The 25,736-nt window shown below is 36.9% G+C and overlaps 1 protein-coding gene and 2 pseudogenes across 1 annotated transcript; 2 read left to right on the plus strand and 1 right to left on the minus strand.

The window, feature by feature from the left end:
- The first annotated feature begins 1,408 nt into the window (after positions 1 to 1,408).
- LOC114218590 (olfactory receptor 51V1-like) lies at positions 1,409 to 2,353 on the plus strand. The gene has a single exon (XM_028115764.1). It carries the CDS (start codon positions 1,409 to 1,411, stop codon positions 2,351 to 2,353), a length of 945 nt encoding a protein of 314 aa, XP_027971565.1.
- A 5,920-nt stretch (positions 2,354 to 8,273) lies between these two features.
- Positions 8,274 to 9,230, minus strand: LOC114218780 (olfactory receptor 52Z1P-like; annotated as a pseudogene).
- A 13,505-nt stretch (positions 9,231 to 22,735) lies between these two features.
- LOC114218655 (olfactory receptor 51A4-like) lies at positions 22,736 to 23,681 on the plus strand (annotated as a pseudogene).
- The last annotated feature ends 2,055 nt before the right edge of the window (positions 23,682 to 25,736 follow it).

Consider the following 25,736-nt stretch of genomic DNA (forward strand, 5'->3'; position numbering starts at 1 on the left):
TCAAAATGGATTATAGAACCAAAGCTAAAATGTAACACTTCTAGGAGAAAACATGAGGAAGACTTGTGATCCTGGATTTGACACTGAGTTTGTAGATATAACATAGCATATACCTTCAAAGAAAAAAATATATATATATTGGAGTCTGTCAACATTAAAATAATTGTTTTGCAAAAGTCACTGTTAAGAGAAATAAAGGACAATTTACAACCTGACAATAACTATTTGCAAACCAAGTACCTGTTAAGGGTTTTGTAATTTAAATGTGTAAAGAACTCTCCAAATTCAATAAGAAGAAAAGAACTTCATCACAAAAGGGAAAATTATTTGAACAAGCACTTCACCAAGACCTGTATATATAACAAATAAGCATGTGAAAAGATGCAAAAAAAATCATAAGGGAAGTACAAATTAAAACCACAATGATATATCACTACACATGTATTAATATAGCAAAACAAAAGAAAACAAACAAACAAAAATCTGACCATACAAAGTATCAGCCTAGATGTGGAGGAACTGTAATTCTCATACACTGCTGGTTCGAATGTCAAATGGTAACTTGCTTTGGAAGACATGTTGGCAAGTATTTTAGAAAGTCAAATAAATATATACCATATGGTTTAGCTATTCTCTTTCTATTACCTGAGATGAAGTATTGGTTTGGTACTTTACAGTTTAAAATGTCATTTAGGTTATATAAAAAGATATAAGAGATACAAACACTCTGAGGGTCAGAAAAAGGAGAAATCTCATACAGAATAATAAGATACAGAAAAATAAAGAAAAATATAATGAAGTACAACTTAAAAGGGTAAATGATTTAGACAGGGGCTAACCAATGTGGAATGTGCAAAAAATAAAGTTCTGATTCCTCTCAGTTTGTTAGGATTCTCTTGATTAAATTGTAATGTTCTGCAAAGTTAGATTATTTTATTCAGTCCATTTCCCCTGGGATCTTACAGCCCCTTGGGAATAGTGAAAGAAACAGTTGTGGTACCCAGGAGAAAAATGCATTTCACATTTTACTGAGGATAATAACAGCTGTGGCAACAGTACACACAGATCACACCTTATCTTCCTTGAAGAATGAACAGACTCCCAGAAGTCCAGCCCCAAATCCAAATCCCATGGACCCGTTAACATCATTGTTTCTGCATAAAACCCCCTAGTCTCTTGGCATACCTAGTCACCAGCCCTTAAAAATCTCTGTCTAGACAATGGATTTTTGCTTTAAAGAATACAGAAGCAGGTCTCTGTTTTCCTGGAGTTTATGACACTTAAGGAAACTGTATTATATTTTAATTTATTTTCTTCCCCAAAGCAGACAAACATTACTAGAAATTAGGGGATCATAAACTGATCTAATTTGTGACATCTCTCTAGAAATATTTTCAGTCATCTACTAATGTCTCCCATCTCTATCTTGAACGTCAGTAGTTCCAGATTTATTCTCACTGGTTTTCCTGGCCTTGAAGTTCACTATGTCTGGATCTCCATCCCTTTCTCCACCATCTATGCTATGGTCTTCCTGGGAAACTGTATGGTGCTGCATGTGATCCGGACTGAGCCAAGCCTACACCAGCCCATGTTCTACTTTCTTGCCATGCTGGCCCTCACTGACTTATGCATGGGGCTATCCACTATTTACACGGTGCTGGGGGTCCTATGCGGGATCATTCATGAGATCAGCCTGGATTCTTGCATTGCCCAGTCCTACTTCATCCATGGTCTGTCCTTCACAGAGTCCTCTGTCCTCCTTGCTATGGCTTTTGACCGCTACATTGCCATTTGCAACCCACTATGCCACTCTTCCATCCTAACCAATGACAAAATCATGAAAATTGGGGTGGCAATCTTATGTAGGAGTTCTTTACTCATACCTCCAGTCATCATTCGCCTAAAGTTCTTAAATTATTGCTGCCCCCACATCCTTTCTCACTCTTTCTGCCTGCACCAAGACTTAATTAGAATGGCCTGTTCAGACATCCGCTTCAACAGTATTTATGGTCTAGCCCTGGTAATCAGCAACCTATTGTTGGATGCAGTGCTCATACTTATCTCCTATATCATGATCTTGCATGCAGTCTTAGCTATTGCATCACGGGATGAGAGAATCAAGTCCTTGCAGACCTGTGTATCTCACATCTGTGCTGTTTCAGTTTTCTATATCCCAATCATTGGCCTGACCATGGTGCACCGCTTTGGAAAACACCTCTCACCATTGGTTCATGTCCTCATGGGCAACATCTATATCCTTTTCCCACCTTTGATGAACCCCATTATTTACAGTATCAAGACCCAACAAATACGAAGGAGAGTCCAGAGATTGTTTTATCTGAAAAGAATGTAAGTCTTGAGATCAAGTGTGAATGTATTTAAAAGTCAACAAGTGGAGTTTAAAAGGGTAAAAGAGTCGGTAAGTAATTATAAATATATTAAATGATTTTTTTTTGTATGTTTTCCATGTTACTCCCTGTTTTTCCCCACAACCATAAGTCAGTGAAACTGATATGGGTTATATTGTGATCAACTTTATAAATCAGAAAATACATATCTAATGGGCTGAGAATCATATTAATCTATAAGGCACATTCATTATTAAAATGTAAATCTTACTATGTCCAGTTGAGAGAAGGTAGTTTGGGATCCACTCATTACAGAAAAGATAAATTTTACTGATTAAAGTCCTTTAAGTAATTATTAAAGTGTCACCAATGATCTTAGTCCATTTCCACTACCTTAGGCAGTATTCTTGTTTATTCAGCCATTCTCCCTGCTAACCACTTTAGCCACATGGTCATGTAATGGTGTAAATATCATAAAGAGATTGGGCTATTTGGATCTTTTAAAAAAGTAGTGAGACAAACAACAAAATCCAAACTTGATACTAAATTACTCACCAGCCAAGTAATCTTTCCCTACTCCCTTCCTATGAGCAGTAATTGAACTAAAGATACTGACAAACAGTAATTGCCAGGGTAGAATGAAACAGACTTTTGTGATTAGTTTGTTTATCCAAATAATACAAATAGCAACTACCATTTGAAAACCATTTGGGGAGTGCCTGGGTGGCTCAGTCATTAAGCATCTGCCTTTGATCGCAGGGTCCTGGGATTGAACCCCACTTCGGCTTCCTGCTCAGCAGGAAGCCTGTTTCTCCCTCTCCCAACCCCCCTACTTGTGTTCCCTCTCTCGCTCTCTCTCTCTCTCTCTGTCAAATAAATAAATAAATAATCTTAAAAAAAAAAAGAAAACCATTTGGAAATGTTTCCTATGAGTCCACATTTCATTTAAATTTCCTGCCCCAGTTAAAAACAACAACAACAACAACAACAAGAGAGAGAAAATATAAAATGTTACTATGGCCAAGTAATATAAATGTTTCTTTTTAAAAAAATAATTTTTTTAGAGAGAGAGCAGGGAAGGGGCAGACAGAGAGGGAGAGAGAGACTCTCAAGCAGGCTCCACATACAGCGAGGGGCCCAACACGAGGCTGGAGATCGTGACCTGAGCTGAAATCAAGAGTCAGATGCTTAACCAAATGAGCCATCCAGGTACTCCTCAATGTGTTTCTAATTTATCTCTCCATCAAGACTCTATGCTAGGTATTATTTTTGTTACATATATGGATAGTTCAAAACACATGAAAGTTAAATGATAAATCAAAGTTTGAGGAGGTAGTAAGTGATGGAATTTGGATATATTCTTTGCTTTAGTTTCAAATCACATGACGTTTCTTTCTTATTTTCCTTCTGTACTTTTTAATGTGAAGTTTAATAAATGGTTATGCAACCATCATAAAAATATCTCATGAATAAAAACAGATCACTAAAGTAAGTCATGGATGGTAACATAGTGTACATATTGAGACTCTATTGGTATGTGAGTTTCCTCTAAATATTATTGCTACAATTATATTTATGTAATCTATGTAATATAATTAAGGCAAGTTTTTTTGAGGTATACTTACAAACAGTAATTTGCTCTGTTTAGATGTGTGTGTGTAGTTTGATGAGCTCTGAAAAACATTTATAGTCATGTAGTCACCATGATAATCAAGATATGGAATATTTCTATCACTCCCAAAAGTGCCCTTTTACCTCTTTGTGGCCAGTCTTCTCCCACAACCCCAGGTTCTAGAAGTCACTAAACCGATCTCTCATTCAGTTTTCCCTTTAAGAGCAGGTCATGTAAATAAAATTATAAACAGTGTAATCTTTATATCTAGATTCCTTCTCTTGCAATAATGCTCTTGAGATACATTCTTGTTTTGCCTATATGCACAGTTTATTTTTATGGTTGAATCTTATTCCACGTTATCACATAGAGTAAACTGTGTGTTCATTTATCAATTGATGGACATTTTAGTGTTTTACAGTTTTGATTTTGAATAAAGCTGCTATAAGCATACATACTATATGATTGTAAAAGTGTTTTCCCCAAACCCATAGAGTTTACCTTTGATGTTTATATCTTTACTTTTAATAATACAACAATCATCACAGTGACTGTAATCATTATCATCATCATCATAAAAATAATATTTAGTTTATATTTACCAGATGCCTATTTTATGCCAGGAACCATGGAAACACTACCATGACAGTGATTCTGCTATTAATCTTCAGAGCAAATCTACAGGGTAAATCATAATCATTCAGTTTTGCAGATGAGCAAATTGAATAAAGGCATTTAAATTACTGACAAATAACAGTGGGGTGGTACAGCTTCACACCACTTTCACCTCTGTTACTATGGTTTCATTTTGCCTTGCCTTATATCTGATAGTTCAGCTTGTTTTTGTTGGTGATCCTGTTCATGATGTGAGTTCAGAATTTTAAGTTGTGTATTGATGTAAATATAGGTTTTCAAATGCATTACCAGTGGAACAAATTATTTAATAGGTTGTTCTTCTCTCAGCCAGCATTATGATATACCAAATCCTATGTAATAGGCTTTGTACTTTATACTCAAAAATCAAATGTGGTAAGTACTGTCTTTGTTTTGATTTCTAGTGTTAACATTGTTCCGAGAGACTCTATCTATGCTAATGGTGGCCTAAAACTCCAACTTCCCACTTACAGGTCAATTAAAGTTTTTGAGTTTAAAAAATATATTTTCTGTGGCATAACTTAACCTATTTCAGTAACTTTTCTGTCAATTGGAAGTTGATGCTCTCTGCTGGATTATTTCTTTCCTCCATAGCTCTCTGCCACTCACTCCCATACAATTCCCTTATCGCTTGTGTTCAAGCGGAAGCCAACATGTCCAGCCAACTCAGAGGAATTGGATGAGAGAACTGGATGGGCCCCTGGTCTGCATCTGTAGTACTTGGCTGAGCCTTGTTGAATGAACTTCATCTTACCTCCTTACTCTGCATGGGTCTCTTCTTTCTGCAACCTCTGCTGAAATTTGATAATTTTCTCCTGGATCCCACTTAGTGAGGCATCCATAAGGCTGGATCTTAATCTACAAGCCCGAAACCCAACCCATTTTCTCTTACTTCCCCAACTCTAACATTTATGTCCATGGCCCTTGGCTACAGACCCATGTTTCCCTAGCCAAAGCAACTCCCTTTTCAACTTCCCTAGTCGGGATTTGCCATGGTCTTTGCGTTCCCCACAGTGCTGTGAGGAACTCCTAGATTCATCTGTTGCCCTTGTGAAACAGAAGGAAACCAGTTCTCTGACTGAACATACCACATGGTCATTTTTATTCTAATGCTGCTCTCCCATGATGGCACGAGAAAACCTGCTAAGAAATCTCTCAGATATTTAAGCAGGAAATAAGGCATTCATCTCCCCCTGTTTTTATCTTCCTGTTCAAAACTCATTGGATTTCTATGTTTTTATGCCCTGACATTTTGAATGAGGGTCAGAGAGTGTGAAGCTGAAACAAGGACCGTGAAGACTGTATCTTCCCTCCCCTTTGCAATCTGTGTTTCTTCTCCATCTCACTGAAAAGGGTTCTCTTACTCCTCTTTTGTGTCTAAAAGGAACTTCCTCTGCATCTAAACCTCCCTCCTTCCTACCCTTATTCTAGCTGGCACCCTCTAACAGAAGCACTTAATGACAGTAGACTTAGTGGAGGAAAAGAAAAATCAATAGTTTTCAAAAGGCAGAATATCTTGGTATTTCAAGGAATATGTATAGAATTTACATATCTTTATGAACTATAGATATATAGATATACTCTGATAGATTTCAACTAAATCTTTCGTCATGGTAATATATCTCAATTTTGGCAACTTCTATTTATTATAAAATAATTTTTATGTATTTTTGGCATAAGTTAAACTTTCTCTATTGTACTACATTTTTATCAATTCCCAACCCCAACATGTCCCTTCAAATGTGCAAGTAAAGGGTTCTTTTAAAAATTTACATAATATTAGTAGAATTCTTTATATTTTTCCAGAATTTTTGTGCAAATATGCATGTATATGATTCCTTATATGAATATGTATGTGTGTACATCCATTTATTTGAGAATACTTGATATGTTCCATTTTATAACCTGTAATTTCTCTTTAAAACATTTTAAGCTTAGGGGTACCTCAGTGGCTCAGTTGGTTAAACATCTGACTTGGGCTCAGGTCATGATCTCAGGGTCCTGGGATCAAGCCCCCCTTTGGGGTCCTTGTTCAGCTGGGAGTCTGCTTGTGCTTCTCCCTCTGCCCCACCCCCTTCGTGGGCTCTCTCTGTCTCTCTCTTAAATAAATAAAAAATATTAAAAAAAAATTTAAGCTTAGGGGTGCCTGGGTGGCTCAGCCAGTTGAGTGTCTGACTCTTTATTTTGGCTCAGGTCATGATCTCAGGTCATGATCCCACATCAGGCTCCTGGCTGGGTGTGGAGCCTGCTTCGATTCTCTCTCTCCCTTTCTCTCTACCTTTCCCCTTCCTTCTCTCTTAACAAAAAGCCCAAAAAACAAAAAATAAACCAAAACAAAAACCATTTTATCTTATTTCCATATTACCATTTTGTTGTAATTTTTTCTGTAATAATAACTATACCATATTTTAAGTGTTTTGTAATACATTCATCCTGTGCATTTATGTTTTTAGTTTTCATCTTCATCAGCATTGGTATGAGCAAATAAACACACATTTGTAAATTTGCATGAGTACTTGTACAAGTGAACATGTAAAATTCCTTTATTATTTATTATTTTATTAAATATTTATGTCAGCTGACATCTCATTGTTGCTTTAATTCCCTGATGAATATCTTTTACTATTACCAGTAGCATTAATAATTATTACTCCTATCATGAAAAAAATGCAGTTCATAGCATTCACATGATGACCAGGATTGTTACTGCTACTTTAATATTCATTTGAGGAACAGATATGGATTTTTGATCCATTCTAATGCTTTAACTAACATATATGCTGATAATTCTTAAATTTCTATCTCTGACAAAATCTTTCTCCTGCCTTCATACTGAGAAATTAAAATGGTTTGATGCCCCAAGATTACCTAAATCATTATGTCCCAGAATGTCTGACGTTATGTGGAGAAAGGAGCCTCCTTTCTCTATCCTGCAGGTCCAGTGTTTGTGGGATGCAGACTGAATGTACTACTGGTAATAACAGCAATAGGAAACAACCTTTGATTTTCACTGTGTTATGGACTGTTTTACAAGCTTTGTGTAAATCATTTTATTGAATACTTTCAACAACCTTTTACAATATGTAATGTTCTATGCTCACTAAAAGATAAATGTATAGAAATCCAGAAAGGGTAAATATTCTTTACCAAGGCGAGATATATGAAATTCAAAACTTGAACTTAGAGCTCAAATGTTCAGCTACTAGATCACAATGCTAAACATGTATTATTTTCTCTGAACTACAAAGATAATATGGAAAAATGAACAGAAAACCTGTTGAGTTGATTTGGGATTCTGTTTCATCCATTCTTTTTTAGGGTGTGGCTTTTCCTATTATGTTTTCCCTATTTTTGTGTTTTTCCTGTTTTTATTTTTCCTATTTTTCTGTGTCAATATGAAATTGAAGATAGTTATTGAGTTATTATGCTTTAAGTCTGTTGTAACTACACTCAAAATTTACAGAGTCTAAGGTGGTCTAGATCTGATACTACCCTGAACAAAATCAGCAATAAAATAAATGAAAAAGTAAATAAGTTTTTAACATGACTGTTATTGTCCTCTCCTAATGCTGTCATAATGTATGTCTGATATAATTTGAAGTACTCTACAATTAGTGGAGTTACATAGAAAAATGAAAAATTAAGCTGTATAGTTAACATCAGCATAATTTCTTGCTCATAGAAAAGGTCTGGATAAATTTCTCCTGAATTTGCTTGGTCATAACTCCATAAATGACTGGATTCAGAGTGGATGGTACCACCACATAAAGATTGGCAAGGAGGATATGTACATGGAATGGTATATTGTGGCCCCCAGATCGGTGAGCAAAGAATGAAAAAAAGGCTGGAGTATAGAACAATAGGATAACACAGACATGTGAGCCACAAGTACCCAGAGCCTTGAGTCAGGCATCTTGGGAAGGAATTCTAAACACAGTACAGAGTATAAGGGCATAGGAGATGATGATAAGCACCATATCCAGGCATGTAGAAAATAGCGCCACAATTACCCCATAGTAGATGTTGACTTTGATGCTATCACAAGCGAGCCCGGCAATGCCCATATGTTCACAATATGAGTGATCAATAATATTCCTCCCACAGTAAGTAAGCCAATAAACCAGAAAAACCAAGGGGAAGCAGATGAAGAAACTCCTAATAACAGATGCAATGCCCATTTGTCCAATGACTGAGGGGGTTAGAATGGTAGTATATCTTAGTGGATAACAGATAGCTACATAGCAGTCAAATGCCATGGCCAGCAATATGGCAGACTCTGCCACAAAGATGAAGTGTAGGAAAAACATCTGGGACACACAGCAACCAAAAGAAATAATCCCATCTTGGAACCAGAAGATTGATAGCATCTTTGGCGTGGTGACTGTGGAGAGAAAGATATCTGCCAAGACCAACATGGACAAGAAAATGTACATGGGTTCATGAAGACTGTGTTCAGTAAAGATCAGGGATAACGAGAGGGTGTTGCCTACAACGGCAACCATGTACATGGAACAGATGGGAATGGAAATCCATATATGTGCATGTTCTAGTCCTGGGATCCCAATCATGGTGTACCAGATATCTCTAAGGTTGGTGTGGTTTGAAGAGATTGTCATATTTTACTCTGTCCTCTGATATTGGACACTAGAATGGAAAGACAGAGAGAGAAGAGAGAAATCAGAGTTATTTTATCAGGTTTGAGTATGAATCTTGGCATTGGAATAAAGTTATTGCTTTAAGAAAGGTTCAGGAATGATTCAGGGATGGTCATTCAAGGATGATTCAGATAGACTTCATTAACATGAAAGTTACCATGACTGTATAGAGCTGATGCTACTGGTAGTGCTAATGGTTATAACTATAACAACAAAAAACATTTTATGGGTTTATAGTTTGGTCTAGGCACTATGGTTGATACATTATACTTACTGACTTAGCATCATACATGAAAATCTCTTAAATGCTCTTGCACATCATGGTTTTCCTTCTCGCTTGACTGGTCATTTCCAATGATTAATGTCACTTTCTTTCTGGTGATTAATCACACACTCCAGAAATACAGTTTTCAGAATACTGGTTTGGCCTTTGGGAAGTTCAACCACTAGGTAAGTAACAGCCATTACTTCTGTAATTCAATATAAAGTCTTTCATCACCAAGTGAAAATAACTTGGTGAGAAAGAGATATCTAGATAGTCCTTGCTTTGCATAGTGCTTTATTAACTTAACATTGTGCATATTGGAATAATGTTCTCTCTTTCCATAGTCTTAGTATGCATATGTTTCAGTTAAAACAACACTGTGCAAATCAGGAGCTCCTATAACATCATTCTAACTCAGCAGAAAGTGTCCTATCTTCTACACACACTACATCCTCCCTTCATTCTCTCTTGTCTCCACTGCTTTTTTTCTCTCATTTAAAATATTTGTCCTTTCCTTCCCTTCTTTTTTTTCCTTTTCTGGTCAGACTTGAATACTTAACTGGAGAAAAGAAAAAGGCAGCTCATAGGTAAGGAAATAACAACACAAAATGAGTTGCAAACACATGTAAGAGTTAAATAAGTTAATGAATATTTCTTTAAGTTCATTCTGTGATGAATACTATGTGAATAGAAACTATACGTATCCTTTATTTCAAGGATCTCCTACCCTTGGGAGGATCATGGGACATAGACAAAAGTAACCACCCTTCAAAACAGATCAGGATAAGAATGATGGAAGACATGAAGTCGCATGTATATAACACAGAAGAAACATTATCTTTAGCTAGGGGGTGATGCAAAGATTCACTGAAATGTTGTCAGTAGATCTGTTTATCAGAAAACCTTTAGACTTCCAAGAGACTACCATTAGAAAAAGAACCAAGACAAGTAAAAACCTAAAATGAGGAATTTTTTTAAAGATTTTATTTATTTATTTGACAGAGAGAGACACAGAGAGAGAGGGAACACAAGCAGGGGGAGTGGGAGAGGAGAGGCAGGCTTCCCGCGGAGCAGGGAGCCCGATGTGGGGCTCGATGCCAGGACCCTGGGATCATTACCTGAGCCGAAGGCAGACGCTTAACGACTGAGCCACCCAGGTGCCCCTAAAATGAGGAATGTTTTAAGTCATTGTAAAAGTCAAGTCATGTAGCGTATCAAAGGCTTAGACACATGAGAAATATGACTGGACAAGTAGATTGTGCCTTGAAGATTCATAATTTTAAAAGTCAAGCTAACAACTTTGGGTTTAGTTCTCTATACTAAGAATTGATTTCTTATTCAACAATATTTACTGAATACCTAATATTTTACCACAGTTCTAAGGAGAACATAATGGGATCAAAATGTAAGATTTACCCTTTCAGAGAAGTCTTTGCTGATGAGCAATATGCTTCTTTTTTATTCTCTACTTCCCAATAGCACACCAATATAAGTCCTAGTTGCATGTTTTGTAGTATTTTTCACCATTATGTCTGAAGTTCCATGATAACTATGAGTATATCTCCAAAATCTAATATAATATATTTTTGTTGAGTAAATATGGTTTAAAAGGCAAAAAGATGGATTGAAGAGGTTAAGGATAACTATCTGAGTTACTGTAGGAAGCTTTTGCAACAAACCAGGCAGAACTAGGGATATGGTTTTAATAGTGAAAAAAGGGGATAGAGAAGAAACATGTTTTAAAGAAAACAAATAAAGTGGAGAATTCCAGGTGATAGGTTATATGAGGCAAAAATGAAAGGCAATATAACATTTTGAGACATACTGTCTGGAAAAATGTGATGCCACTAACAAGCATAAGGAATAAAGTAGGAGATACAGGATTCAGATAAAGTTAAAGCAATTGTTTTGAAACTATATAATGTGCCTATGGAACCACCAAGGAAATAAATCTGGCAGGCTATCTCAAACCTGCATAGTGCACTGGAAGAGAACTGGACTAGGCATGAGGCTCTATCTGAGACTCAGCTTTGCCACGAACCAACTGGGACCTTGGTAGAGGCATTTCACCCTGCCAAATTCTCTGTCCATATAGGTTGGAACAACTAGCTCATAGCTACTTCATTTAGGTACAAAAGACTAAAATCTAATCATGCAATTGGAGCTCAAAAATACGTACATACATATCAGGCTGTATGTCTCAGTTTAGTATAACTGTAAGTCATTCTATTAGATTAAAAAAAAAGAAAGACTTAAGACGAGAAGAGTTCTGGTATTAAATTTCCTCCCTAGCTGTATCTCCAACATGTAGTCTATTTGATCACAGTGACAGCCTTCAATTACCTGGGTTTTTAATCCAAAGAACATGTTGCAGTCCCCTCATTATTCATATTAACTAATGTTTGAGTATTCACCATGAGTTATATCCTGTGTTAACCACTTTCTATAATTTAATGTCCACAAAATGCCACTTAACTATAATAAGAACCCAACAGAATGGCTACAAGAATGGTTTCCACTTCACACTTTAGGAAACTATGGCATAAGTAGTTTGAACAATTTGTCCAAGCTAGTATCTAGTCAAGCAGAGTTTCAAACTCAAATTCTCTTGCTTAAAAACCCCATGCTTTTATACACTGTTCCATTTGCCACTAGTGAGCAATCCCTTCTTCAAACTTTCCTTTCCTTCATTTGCCCTGATCCCATTATATTCTTGTCTACCTACTACAATTTTCATAATTCTGAGTCTTTTTTCTAGTTATTTTTCTTATTTCCAATGCGTTGGTGGTGGTGATGATGATGATAATGATGATTCATTGCCACTCCCCAATTGTTGTGTTGAGAGTAGGATGTGAAATAAAAATGTTAGATATTCACTAGTGTTTAGTGAAAAATATTAGACTTTCATTAGTTGCTAGTACAATTTCAAGGAATTGGTGAGGATAAATTCTGATTACTGATTGCAAGCTGTTGGGTGTGTGACAGCTGAAAACAGCAGTGGTGAACAACTCTTGAGAAGACTGGCACTGAAGGAAAGGAAAACAGTAACTGGAAGGATCAAAAGGTACTGGGAAGTGTTCTTTTGAACAAGAGATGAACATGTTCATTTATGTCAGAGAAGTTTGGTAGTGAAGAAGAATTTGAAGCAAGAAAGTGAACAAATTTTGGAATTAAGGCCCTCTGATGACAAAAGATAATTCAGTCAGGTTTTTATATGGGTGTTCTGCTTCCTCCATTGAAGACAAAATGGTCAGAAAAATATTAAGGGATATAGGGAAGATTTTCACAAGACTCACATTTGATCCAGATCTTTATAATAAAGTAAAAGGCAATGATTATTAGAGTTATTGCCAAAGCTCACGTGGGGAAAAAAGGAGAAATCTGGAAGAGATACTATTGAGAAAAAGGTATGTAGAGCAGAAAATAAGAATGAATAAGCAATTGCCCAACAGTAGTGAAGGCTATTAAGGTAAGAAGAAAGAAAAATTTTATAGTAGAGCTAAGGGTATCCTAGCAGAAAGAGAGGCTACACATGGCCATAAGGGCAACTGACTTTTCACCAGGGAAGTTCAACTTTCCAGGATCAAGAATAGTCAAACAGAGAGAAGGGACCTAATCACAGGAAGAACATCCTTGTCCAGCATTTGAAGGAAATGATGGATGGAAGGACAGATTGTTCATGAAGACTGATGAGATGCCAAGGATCCCCAAAAGAAAGATCAGGTTTGGTCAGTGAGGGAATTGTTGTGTACTTCAGCTGACACTAGTCAGGTAAGAGATTCTGTCCGTGGTCTTTCCAACCTCTTTCCTCTCGGAATCCAGGTCGGCAGTGATCTTCCCCATTTATCTCTTCTTCTCTTTTGCACGCTCTACTCACTTTCTTTTCAGGAGTACTGAGGATACCACGTTTTAAATGCACAAGTTGTGATGAGCACTAGGTGTTATACATAACTAATGAATCATTGAACACTGCATCAAAAACTAATGAGGTACTATATGTTGGCTAACTGAACACATTAAATGAATGTGCAGTAATATATTAAAGTAAATCCCATAAAGGCACAGAAATGAGCTGATTTTGAAAACCAGCTTAGATATCAACTCAACCACAGTTCCTGATAAGCAGAGATGACATGGCCCTTATTTTATAATGTAGTCTATTTGATCACAGTGACATGCTCAGGCTCCCTTTCTCACTGTCAGTCATTTAATTCTGTTCTAGGAATCATCCAGAACCCCAATATATTCTATTATAATTCACATCATTTCCCTTTCTCTTTAACACTGCTTACCTCACTCAAAGCAACATTCTCCTGTAGCTATAGGAACATACGCACAAACTATGGCAGGAGAGGACACAAACAATGGGCTAACTGATCTGAGAAACCTGTAACCCTCTTATCAGAAATAGCCAGAACTTTATCAGACACATGCAGTCCAATAGAGCTCATGGGTTTATTTACCAAGAAGAAAGTTTCACTTAAATGCTCCCCCTTTTTTCCCCTCCTTTTCCCCAACAATTTATATCTTTTTCATACCCTTGACTTCTGAGTAATGTCATATTTTATCATTTCCATTTTATTTACCACCTTAATTCTTCCCTGCCCCAAATATATAGATAAGCCTCTCCCCCCAGATAAAAAACAGTAAGTAAAAACTTTCATAAGCTGGCCTCCATACCCACAATAGCCAGCCTTGTATCTCAACTCCTTTTCTGCTTTGGATGGAAGGAGGCAAACCCTTTCTGCACTAAATTGTTCCAAAAGAGTTTTAGCCAGCAAGTTCAAAGTAAATAAAGAAAACCCAACAGACAGAAGCCTTTGGAATAGAACCTAAAAACAAAAACAAAAACAAAAACAAACAAACAAAAAACCCTCAGAGATCTGTCTTCACTTATAAGGAATCTTATCTGTGACTGACTGTAATCTTATCTGTGACTGACTGTAGTTGGGGCAACAAAGCCCCAGACCCTTTTCTTCTGCTGAGCCCATTTTGGAATTAACCCAACTTTCACATTCTGAACTAATTCTTCCTTGCAGAGATTGGCTGTGTCAAGAGCCATAAACCACCCTTCAATGAACTCTTCAATAGCTTGAAAGAACTTCGTCTGGCCAGGTAGCCAGATATTCATATTAATAACAAATATCATTTCACAGACATTGGACATACCTCCACCACTATCATGGATCTGTTTAAGCCATGACCCTGGGAAGGTGCTGTACATGGGCATGTGTAACAAGAAAAAAAAAAAAGAAACCTCACAGATCTTTTTCTCTGTACCAGAAGTATGCCTAATCTAAAACCTGAGATTCATAGGACACCTTCAGAACACAGCAGTCACTTACTGTCCTATACGAAATACCAGGGGCTTATTACCTCCTTTGTTCAGCAATTGCAGAATCACCAAGGCCCTAAAAGATAGGCTGGATATTCTTGGTTGAGGTCTCAACATTGGCTCTGAGGCTGGTTCTATAGTTTTCTCTATCCCAGGAGACCTAACACCTAGGAGAAATGGGGAATCTAATTAAGTGTCTTTGGTCTTCTGAGCCCTTGATCCTTTTAGTAAGATCAAGAAAGAACCAATGATGGGATAAGAAGGTAGGCTTTTAGGAAGAGGGAATTAATGGCAGCCTTATCAACAACAGCGATCCACACTGGGACTGCTCTGATAGACACAAACAAATCATAGAAATATGGGATGTTGTTGAGGCTTCCACTTATTCAATGTATGAGTTTTTGTGAGAGTGTGATCGTCAGAGCAGGAGGGTCTATTTTTTAGTGTCAAGGGAATATGATCCTTAGAATCTACTACTACCTCTTGAAAAATAGCATAGCATCCATGGTGGGGGTGGGGTTGGGGATAGAGATATTTATCATGAAATATTTTGTCCTGTACTAAATCTGTGTCAAACACAAATATATAAAGTAAATTAAAACCCTAGACCCTTGATCATTGTCTAGTAGCAGAAGGGAGATATGCATGTGGGGAAAAAATGCCCTTTAAGACCAACTACATATATTGCCATAAAACTAATCAAGCTTAAAACGTATTTCTGATGTAACAATTCTTTTAAAACCACAAAGATTCCTGTGATTATTTTACTGTTGGCTGGATGAGGATATTGAAGTCCAAAAAGTTGTCACTTGGTTTACCTGCACATATAGTAAGAAATCAAGCTGAAAATTAAATGCAGGTTCCCTTTTGCCAAATCTCATGCTCTTCTTGGGCAACCCCGTGTTTTTAGTAAAAATTTAGAGTGATCAAGTAAAAGAAGAAATGCTTCTCCATCAGAATTAAAACCATTCACTAGAAGCTAGGAAGTGTTCAGTGTAATTTATTTCTTGTATGTGAAATATTATGTAAATAGTATAGGACTGTATGGATTATACTTACACTATAGGGCAAGGATCCAACACTGCATTATGCACCCACCTAATCCAGAATTGTAAGAGTACAAAGAAGGACCCCATGTTTAAGGATTTTTTTAAAGAAGATTTTATTTATTTATTTATTTGAGAGAGAGAGCACAAACAGGGGGAGAGGCAGAGGGTCAAGCAGACTCCTCGCTGAGTGGGAAGCCTGATGCAGGACTCAATCCCAAGACAGAAAGACCCCATGTTTAAAGGAGTAGGATAAATCAGTGTGAAAATTGATCTATCTGTACACCTATATAGATATATGACACTATATAGCATCAGTCAGGTGTAATCAGACAAGGATTGTCTCTGCCTGTACCATAACTCTACCCCTACCCTTTCTGATGCCCACATGCAGTTTGTCCAGGAATCCAGTACGCTCCAGCAACACAGTGGATGATTCAGGGTCATGGTAGATGATGTAACAAACATTTACTAGTGGTTTTAGGGAACTGAAAAGGCAGTAAGACCTACTGTCCATCAATACAAAGAGATTCCTTAAGAGCCATGGTATTTCATGTGTAATTGTGTTGCTATTTTTCCTCTTTCTCTCATGGTGAAAGCTATGAAATTATCAAGGAAGAGTTCATGTGGTAATAAAGAACAAAAAGAGACAGTTCTTGGATCTGAACGGAAAAAGATAGAGCTTAAACATTATAAAGAATCTTCACATTCCTTGATTTGGAGAATAAATAATGTATAAGTACTTTTTCTCTACCCATTACTCTAAATGTTCACTGATAAATAACTATACCTCATGTGGGCCCATGGATTTTGTATTGCATTTTTAAGATCAAATTGTTTTTACTGACAGGGCCCCACACCAAGAAATATACTTTCCTATGGTCTTTCCTGTATATTAAGAGTGGCTCTGATGGAAACCGTTGCTATGAGGCACATACTAGCCTCTAGTGAGAACCCTAAATTCCCTGGACAGTATACTTCTTCTGTATAGTAAGTCCAGATACACTGGTGTAATATGCTTAGTTCATACCCTGCAGAAATGAGACAACGCTGTTGAGAAGCCAGATTAAGGTCTGATTAGGGATAGAGAAAGCTCTGAATTTCTAATGTCTTCCATTCTTGACAAATACAGGTTTCCTCCTATCTAAAAGTGAAAGCATTGCTATGAAAACTTTTGGAAGCCAAGATGGTGTAAAGTGAAAAAGCAATTACTATTAATTTATATGAAAAAAAAGTTAGCATTCCCAGATCCAAAACGTAACATCTCTTAAGCTTTTCTGATTCCTTAGGACACATCTTGCTAACAGATGCACAAAATAAATGGAGATAAAGCACAGAAGCTCACAGACACAGTTTAAAGCCATGAGGGCTTGATGCTGAAATGCTGAGCGTGGTTCCTGGGGAAGGAGTGTGGGTGGTGGCTGCTCAGGGCCTGAGGGCTGCCTCTGTAAGGGCTTGGGTCCCTGCAACACAAACACTGAACACTAGTTTCGCTTTTCGCCTTTTCTTGTAATAGCGAAAACCCTCTTCAGATTATTTTTGTTTAGCAAAAACGGGTACTAATACAGGTCTTTCGTAAATGCAAAGTATTGTTTAAACTTTTTAAGTATTCATTGCTCTTCACAAGTGTGTCTTAATCCCCAGAAATACTGTGCCATGGTCTTCATAAAACTGCTGTATTAGAAAATCAGATACCTTGTATTATTTTTCTTATTCTATTCGCCCACCTAATCTCACCCTTTTTAAAAACTTCTTTCATTGACTAAGTATTATTGGTCTTTCAACAATATTGTTCCCAATAGACAGGAATCTTTTCCTTAAAATGATTTCTGGGGCATTTTTCTCTTTGCGGTTTCTTACGTGGAGGGACTTCTCTTTGTTCTAAGATCAGTTCCTTTACTCCCTTCACTATACTTCGTCCTTGAGGGATCTGCTTGCTCTGTAATGCAATTTCAACCCTTTATAAGCTATTATTTCTGTGGTAATGGTGGATAAATTTAATTCCAGCAATGATATCTCTTAGAGGATTAAGTCTTATATGTCTCTGAGTAAATGTGCCCTGGTCACCTCAGCTCAGCATGCTACTCTGTCTACTCTGAATCTGCTCTTCCTTTACGGACTCCTTTACTTTACACACATGTACGTGTACAGATCTGTGTACACCTCCACATGCACACATCTTCACTCAAGATAATTCTTACTACTTTTTTCTTTGTCTGATATATTATTCTCATTCTGAATGTGTTTGACATCTGATGACTCTTATAACTATATTCCAACCAAAATCTTTCCTAAGCTAAATACAGTTACCAAATAATGTGTCTCCCTTTATCTTCTTATATATACTTCACACTTCATATTAATTCCATTTTGATATTCAATTTTTGGTATGTGGAATAGAGTTATAACAACTGTTGTAATGCCCTTGTCTGCTGTTTCCAAAATCTATGTCAGTTCTGGATCAGTTTCTATTCATTGCTTCCAACCTAACCTTACATCTAAGATCTTCTACTCATGGCAATAAATAACTGCGGTGTTTGGCAAATACCTCTATCAAAGGCTTCTAACATCTTCTGAGAACCCATGCATTCTCTGTGCCAAGGAAGGCGAGTCTCAGAGAAGAACTGTGCTGCTCAGCTCACTGGCCGATCCATGCTGAGGTTCAGGCTGCATGGTGAGAGCTTGCCCTGCACATAAAAAGAACTGTTGAATGTATGTTCTTTAAGAGAACAACAATGAAGGACACCTGGCTGGTTCAGTCGAGGAGCATGTGATTCTTGATCTTGGGGTCATGAGTTTGAGCCCCACGTGGGGTATAGAGATTACTTAAATAAATAAAACTTAAAAAAATTAAAAAGAACAAAGATGAGGAGCCAGCTTTAAGAGTTGCTTCATCGAAGTTTTCCGTAGATTCAAAATGAAAGTCATGGAAGCTCAGTGCCTTTAGAAAGGAAACCAAAAGGGATAGTTGGGAAAAGATGAGAGTACAGATGCCTAATTGAGGAACCAAGAAGTGTGTTATGGAGTTCAAGGTTAACAAATGGGGATTCATAGTACATAAGTGAGAGATCAAGGTTTAGTTTTGGGCTCTGGGGGAAGACTGGAGAAGTGATACATCTTAAAAGGATTTTTTAGGAGGTTAGAGGTGAGGCATATATAATTGGTAGTTAAATGTCTTTTGGCTCTCCAGGAATAGCCTGCAAGATATCTTTCTAGCTAGAATTGACAATCTACCACAGTTAAATGGAACTCTAGCACAAGGATAACTGGAAATTGAGCAGGTTGATAAATACCAGATGAATATTCTCCATCTGATTGTCATCTCTCTTGCTACTCTTCAGTTCTAAATGAGCCTCAGTGAGGAGGATGACCCCCAAAACTTTTTGTACATCAGAATTTAAAGGGAGCCTGGATTTCTGGTGAGTTTTAAGTCTTCACTAAGGTTTAGCAAATTTATGCTACAGTAAGAATTCCTAAACAAGTAATTTATTTGTTTAAACAAAATCTACTGTGAGCCTGCTATATCCAAAGAATTTTGGGCTCTCCTTACTCTGATATGTGAAGGGTGTAATCCTAACCTTAAAGGTGTTTAAAATCAGATTGCATAAGGAAAACTCAGGTGGAAGACAATATGAAATCATATGGTATAAATGCCAGCTATTGGGGAAAAAAGTACATTCTGTAGGGATTTAATGGCTTGAGGAATTCTTGTAATATGAAATAGTCATGGGCAAATTTTATAGGGGTGCCTGGTTAAGCATCTGTCTTCGACTCAGGTCATGATCCCAAGGTCCTGGGATAGAGCCCCATGTCAGGCTCCCTTCTCAGTGGGGAGTCGGCTTCTCCCTCTCCCTCTGTCCCTCCCCCTGCCTGTGCTCTCTCTCTGTCTCTCAAATAAATAAATAAGTAAATAAGCTATTTTAAAAGAGAAGAAGATTTTATAGAATGTTGAATATAGACTGGCTTTTAATTAACGAATTCAATTACCATCAGTGGAGATAAAGCATGATCACATTTGAAATCCTATCAGAAAGTGTACAGAAATTTTGATGTTGGAATGAGTAAGTCGTATGTGGTAGAATTAAGCAACCAATCTGACTAGAGTAGAGGGTGACTAGAAAAAAAACAAAATTAGTTGAAATAAATAAGGAGGGCACGTTCTGCATGGAGCACTGGGTGTTATACTCAAACAATGAATCATGGAACACTACATCAAAAACTAATGATGTAATGTATGGTGATTAACATAACATAATAATAAAAAAGACATTCTCACTGAACAGGGCTAAACATATGGGCACAAGACGTATTAAAACTGAAACAGCTAACAATAGGACTAAGTATATACTTGAGTTTTACATTGGTGGTGCAGTCGTGTTGATGGTGGCTTGGATACTTGAGCTGGTAGTGCTAGAGTCTAAGTGCCAAAATCAGAAGGGAAAAATGAGTATAAAGGAGAGGAGAGTGAATTAATTCCAAGATATTCTGGAGGAGAAAGCAAAGGGAGGAAAGGTGGTTAATACGTGTGTATATGAACCTGTAGTGAATGTATTTGTGTATGTTTAAATGAGGTGTATTGTGTGTTGTGGTAGGTCAAAACTTTATGTCTATGAGTCCCAGGACTTAGTTTGGTGCAGTGCAATGTGTTGAGTTTCTGTGAGTATGTGGTATGTTCAGATGCCCCATCTATTATGAACTGTGAGTACTCCCCTCCTCCTCTTCCACCTCCTTCTCCTTCTTCAACTTGACTCATGTCAAAGAAGACTCAGATATTTCATATGTACAGATGAAAAAATATATATAAAGCTTAGTATTCTAATCCCCAAAGAAGTCTGTCTCCTTATTAGGGGCCATCCTTATGAGGGGCTGATCACTCCCTCAGCTAAAAAGACATGCTTTGTGGAATGCTTTTTCCTAGACATTCTATGAAGGAATGTGATAGGGTGTAGTAGACATTCGTGGCCAAGAATATGACAATAGGGGACTGAACAGACATAGGTCTATACAACAACGCATGGAAATGTATGCATTGTGCTTCATCTGGGATCTGCTTTTCAAAGATATGTTTGCGTCTCTAAAAAGATAACCTTGTTTACCTTGTTTACATTGGCATGCTTTTTAAACAGCACAGTACTAATTTTGGCTGGGCGCAAAGAAAGAATAAATAGTCTCTTCTCCCAATCCTCCCTGTCTCTAGCTTTTTTCCTGAAAAGGAATCCTTCATTAATCTCTATTTAATTTTTCTTCTGGTGTTTTAATTTTTGGTCATACTTTTCAATAATATGATTTTACAAAAGGCATTGTGTTTTGATTTCATACTCTTTTTTCAGATAGAGTTTCCTTCATTAATCTCTATTTAATTTTTCTTCTGGTGTTTTAATTTTTGGTCATACTTTTCAATAATATGATTTTACAAAAGGCATTGTGTTTTGATTTCATACTCTTTTTTCAGATAGAGTTTAGGTCAGTTATATTACCTCTCCTCTTCCCAAATCTCACTGAGCCGAATGCAGTTGCATCACTATTTTGTTTCTTGCAATCTTAAACTAAAAACTTAAATCTAAGTGTATTCAACCAATCATTTATAATCTCCTTCTACCCTTCTTTGTAAAGACATAAGTGCTAAGACCATTTCCTCCAATTATGTTATTTTTGTTTGTCTGAGTATAACTGACTCACAGTGTTACATTAGTTTCAGGTGTACAACAGTGATTTGACAAGTCTATATGTTATGCTGTGCTAGCCACAAGTGTGGCTAACAACTGTCACCATACGATGCTATTATGATACCACTGACTATATTCCCTGTGCTGTGCCTTTTATTCCCATGACTTACTCATTCCATAACTGGAAGTCTATATCTCCCACTCCCCTTCACCCGTTTTCCCATCCCCCCACCCCCCTCTGCCATTAGTTTGTCCTCTCTATTTATAGGTCTGATTCTGCTTTTTGTTTGCTTATTTTTTTGTGTGTAAATTCCACATCAGTTATGCTGTTTTAAAGATATTTCCTGAAGTGTTGGTATCTATTGCCTAATAAATTATATCCATGTTTTCAAGTAGACATATTTCAAATTTTATTCAGGAATTATTTGTTAAAAAAAGAAATTATTTATTAATGTTTGCACTATTCTAGCACTAGCTAAGATCTAATGACAGTATCCACGTTAATGATTTTATCACTCACATTTTGAAAAATCAACGTATAATTTAAAAAATCAACATAGAAATTAATTGTAAAAATGAATGATGTCACATGAAGGTTTTTTTTTAATAGTTTGGAGTTTATGTGTGTTATTGAAATAGTCTATGTTTTATTTCTACAGGTAAAACTAACAGGAAAAATGACTAGGTTTCCAGATGCTTGAATATTTATAGGTAGGATATTGATGTGGAGAAAGTGCAGGAGTTTTTTTGGAGTTTCAGCTTAGGTAATTGAAAATAAAAGTAGATGCAAGCATAATTAGATCCATTAAAAATAGAAAGACTTCTGAGAATAAAATTTTTCTAAGCATTGAGATAAAAAAGAAAACTGTACTTAATCTTCATTGTCACTCGATCAATGATTGGAGTGCTCTAAGCCAAAGGAACGCTAGTAGCTCTTCCCTTTTAATAGCAGTTATCCATTGTCCTGACTCCAGGTAGTTATTCAGATAAATGGGGAAACATTTTAAGGATCAATTCTTTGATATCTAAAGATGCCTAGGATTAGTGCTGTCCCAAGTTGTTAGATGTGCTATGTCCTCCTATCTTAAAATCTATGTTTTTCTCCCAAAAGAAACACTTAGAAATGATCTGGGCTGGATCCCAAGAATATTCTTATGGAATTTATAAATAGTAGCTGGTTCCAGCCATCCACTCTCCTTCTAACAGTCATTCCTGGACTGGAGGCTGTACAAATATGGATCTCTATCCCACTGTGTGTCATGTATTTAACTGCCCTCCTGGGGAACTGCATTATCCTCTTTGTTATGAAAACCACCTCTAGCCTTCATGAGCCTCAATACATCTTCCTATCTATGCTGGCAACCACAGATGTGGGTCTGTATTTATCAACTCTACCTACCGTACTCAGGGTCTTCCTCCTGAATCACAGAGAAATTGAGTTCCATTCTTGTCTAACACAGATGTTCTTCATTCATACCTTCTCCTCCATGGAGTCAGTCATCCTGTTGGCCAAGGCCTTTGACCTATTTGTAGCTATTCGCTGTGCTACACTGTGGTCTTAGCCTCCCCTCGGATTATTGGGAGGGGATGGCAGCCACGGTTAAGGGCATGGTGTTGATGGTACCCTTGCCAATCCTGCTCAAGTGATTGTTGTTCTGCAAGGATGTTATTCTATCACATTGTTACTGCTACCATCCTGATGTTATGAAGCTGGCCTGTGGCCCTGTCAGAGTCAACATCATCTATGGGTTGTCCCTTGTCCTCTGTTACTTTGGAGTTGACTCTGTGTCCATTGTCATTTCACACATCCTTATTTTGAAAACAGTGCTAGGTATTACCTCATAAGTAGCTCAGCTCAAGACACTTAATACTTGTGTGTCCCATATGTTCACTGTCTGCCTCTTTTATGTGCCACTCATTGTGTTGGCTCTAATTCACAGATTTAGTACATTCACATCTCCTCTTCCCCATGTCACCATCGCCAATCTCTTTCTCTTCTTAACTCCTGTCCTTACTCCCTTGGTGTTTAGCCTAAAAACCAAACAGATAAGGTCTATAGTACACAAGGTATTCAAAGGCAGAGGAAATTTGCTGAAGTAGTCAAGTGTGGCTTAGTGAAAATGACACCCTGACTGTCTTTTCCCCTTTCATCTGTCTGTTTTTTTCTGGGAAATATATCATCATTCCAAGGATGATTTTGTGAGAGTGGAGGTATTTTCTTCTTGTTGACAAGAAGATGGTAGTATTTGGATTATTGTCTTTTTTTTTTATTTTATTTATTTGACACAGAGAGAGACAGCCAGAGAGGGAACACAAGCAGGGGGAGTGGGAGAGGGAGAAGCAGGCTTCCCGCAGAGCAGGGAGCCCGATACCGGGCTCGACCCCATGACCCTGGGAACATGACCCAAGCCGAAGGTAGACGCCCAACGACTGAGCCACCCAGGCGCCCCTGGATTATTGTCTTGAGCCAATTTATCATTTACTATTGTTCTGATCTAATTTGTCATCCATTAATGTGTTGCCTGAAAGATCTTACTGAAATAATTTTTATGTCTCTCTGCTATTTAAGTGTTTAAGTTTAAATAATTAAGTGATTTACAATTAAGTGTAAGATAAAGGCCAAGTTATTAACATGTTTTAGAAAGTTTTCCATTTTCTTATCCTTATCTTTCTCTCCAACCTCAACTCTGATTACATAATGCTCTTTCTCTTCAAACTGGGTGATTCAATATATTTTTATACATGTATACCAGCCTTCATAAGACTCTAAACATTTGCCAATCACTTGGCTTGAAATTTCAACACCAACATGGAACAAAAATTTTTCTGTTATGAGTATTTCCAACATTTCAATAAAATTGGCACTCCCTTTTCCCCCTCAATATAACCCATTAATAATTTTATTATAATACAGCACAATTTTACTTCATGTCTATATTCTTCAATTAAGAATTCCTGTGGGAAAGCATTGTGTTGCTTTATTTTATTTTATTTATTTATTTTCTTAAAGATTTTATTCATTTATTTGAGAGAGAGAATGAGAGATAGAGAGCACGAGAGGGAAGAGGGTCAGAGGGAGAAGCAGACTCCCCACCGAGCAGGGAGCCCGATGTGGGACTCAACCCTGGGACTCCAGGATCATGACCTGAGCCGAAGGCAGTCACCTAACCAACTGAGCCACCCAGGAACCCTGTGTTGCTTTATTTTAAATCTCCGGTATATACGTATTCAGTGACATAGTAAATCCCAATTGTTTTTTTTTAATAAATGAAAGAATGTTCGTGGGCATAGGTAATTGCTCTTGTCAATCATGACTCTTACCTGCTAACATAACTATTGTTTAATTACCCTCTCCCTCTAAATAATCAGGGGCCATGTCTGTTGTCTTTGCCATTGCATCTTCAGTACTTTGTGAAATATCTGTACAATCAAATACAATAAATGCATATTGATGAATAAATTAATAAATATGTCAGTTAGAGATGTCTTTGGTAATATGTAATACCTGTAAAAGTATGATATTTACATATTAGTGTATGCAAATGTATGATATTTACACATTAAAATGTAACTATAAAACAAGTGAGGGAAATCTTTAAAATACTGCATTATGGAAAGGAGAAAAGAAATTGAATTATTGGATATCTTCCTCAAGCTCAAAGCTTTTAATTACATTACCAAAACTAGCCTCATTTAAACCAAAGGTGGTGAGTTTTATTAGATCTATTTCAAAGAAAAGGATATAGTTAAAAGATAGTAATAATTTGTTAGTATCTCCCTAATAAAAAATGATTAGACTCAGGATTAAATGTCACCACATATTATATATAAGAATATGTAAATTCTACTGAATCCAACTTTTTTCTACCCCACATAACATTTAAAGATATGCAGACACATGGGTGTCATTGAACCCCATTTATTTAACTGTAGTATTTTAACATAATTGTATCTGTATTCATGTTCACTTACATTAGACACACTATGAGTTCTCTGGTTCCAGAAACATTTGTCTTGTTCACAAATACACTATTTTTCTTACAAGCTTGTCTGTGTAAAGAATACAGTGCCCAAGAAAGCTGCTCTCTGTAAAACTAGGATTTAAATTCACATCTGTGCTCCTTCAAACATCATGCTCTCAGATCCACCACATAT

Source organism: Eumetopias jubatus, unplaced genomic scaffold (assembly GCF_037043125.1).
Source record: "Eumetopias jubatus isolate StellerSeaLion01/CBP00866 unplaced genomic scaffold, mEumJub1_p1.0 scaffold_13, whole genome shotgun sequence".
Classification (NCBI taxonomy): domain Eukaryota; kingdom Metazoa; phylum Chordata; class Mammalia; order Carnivora; family Otariidae; genus Eumetopias; species Eumetopias jubatus.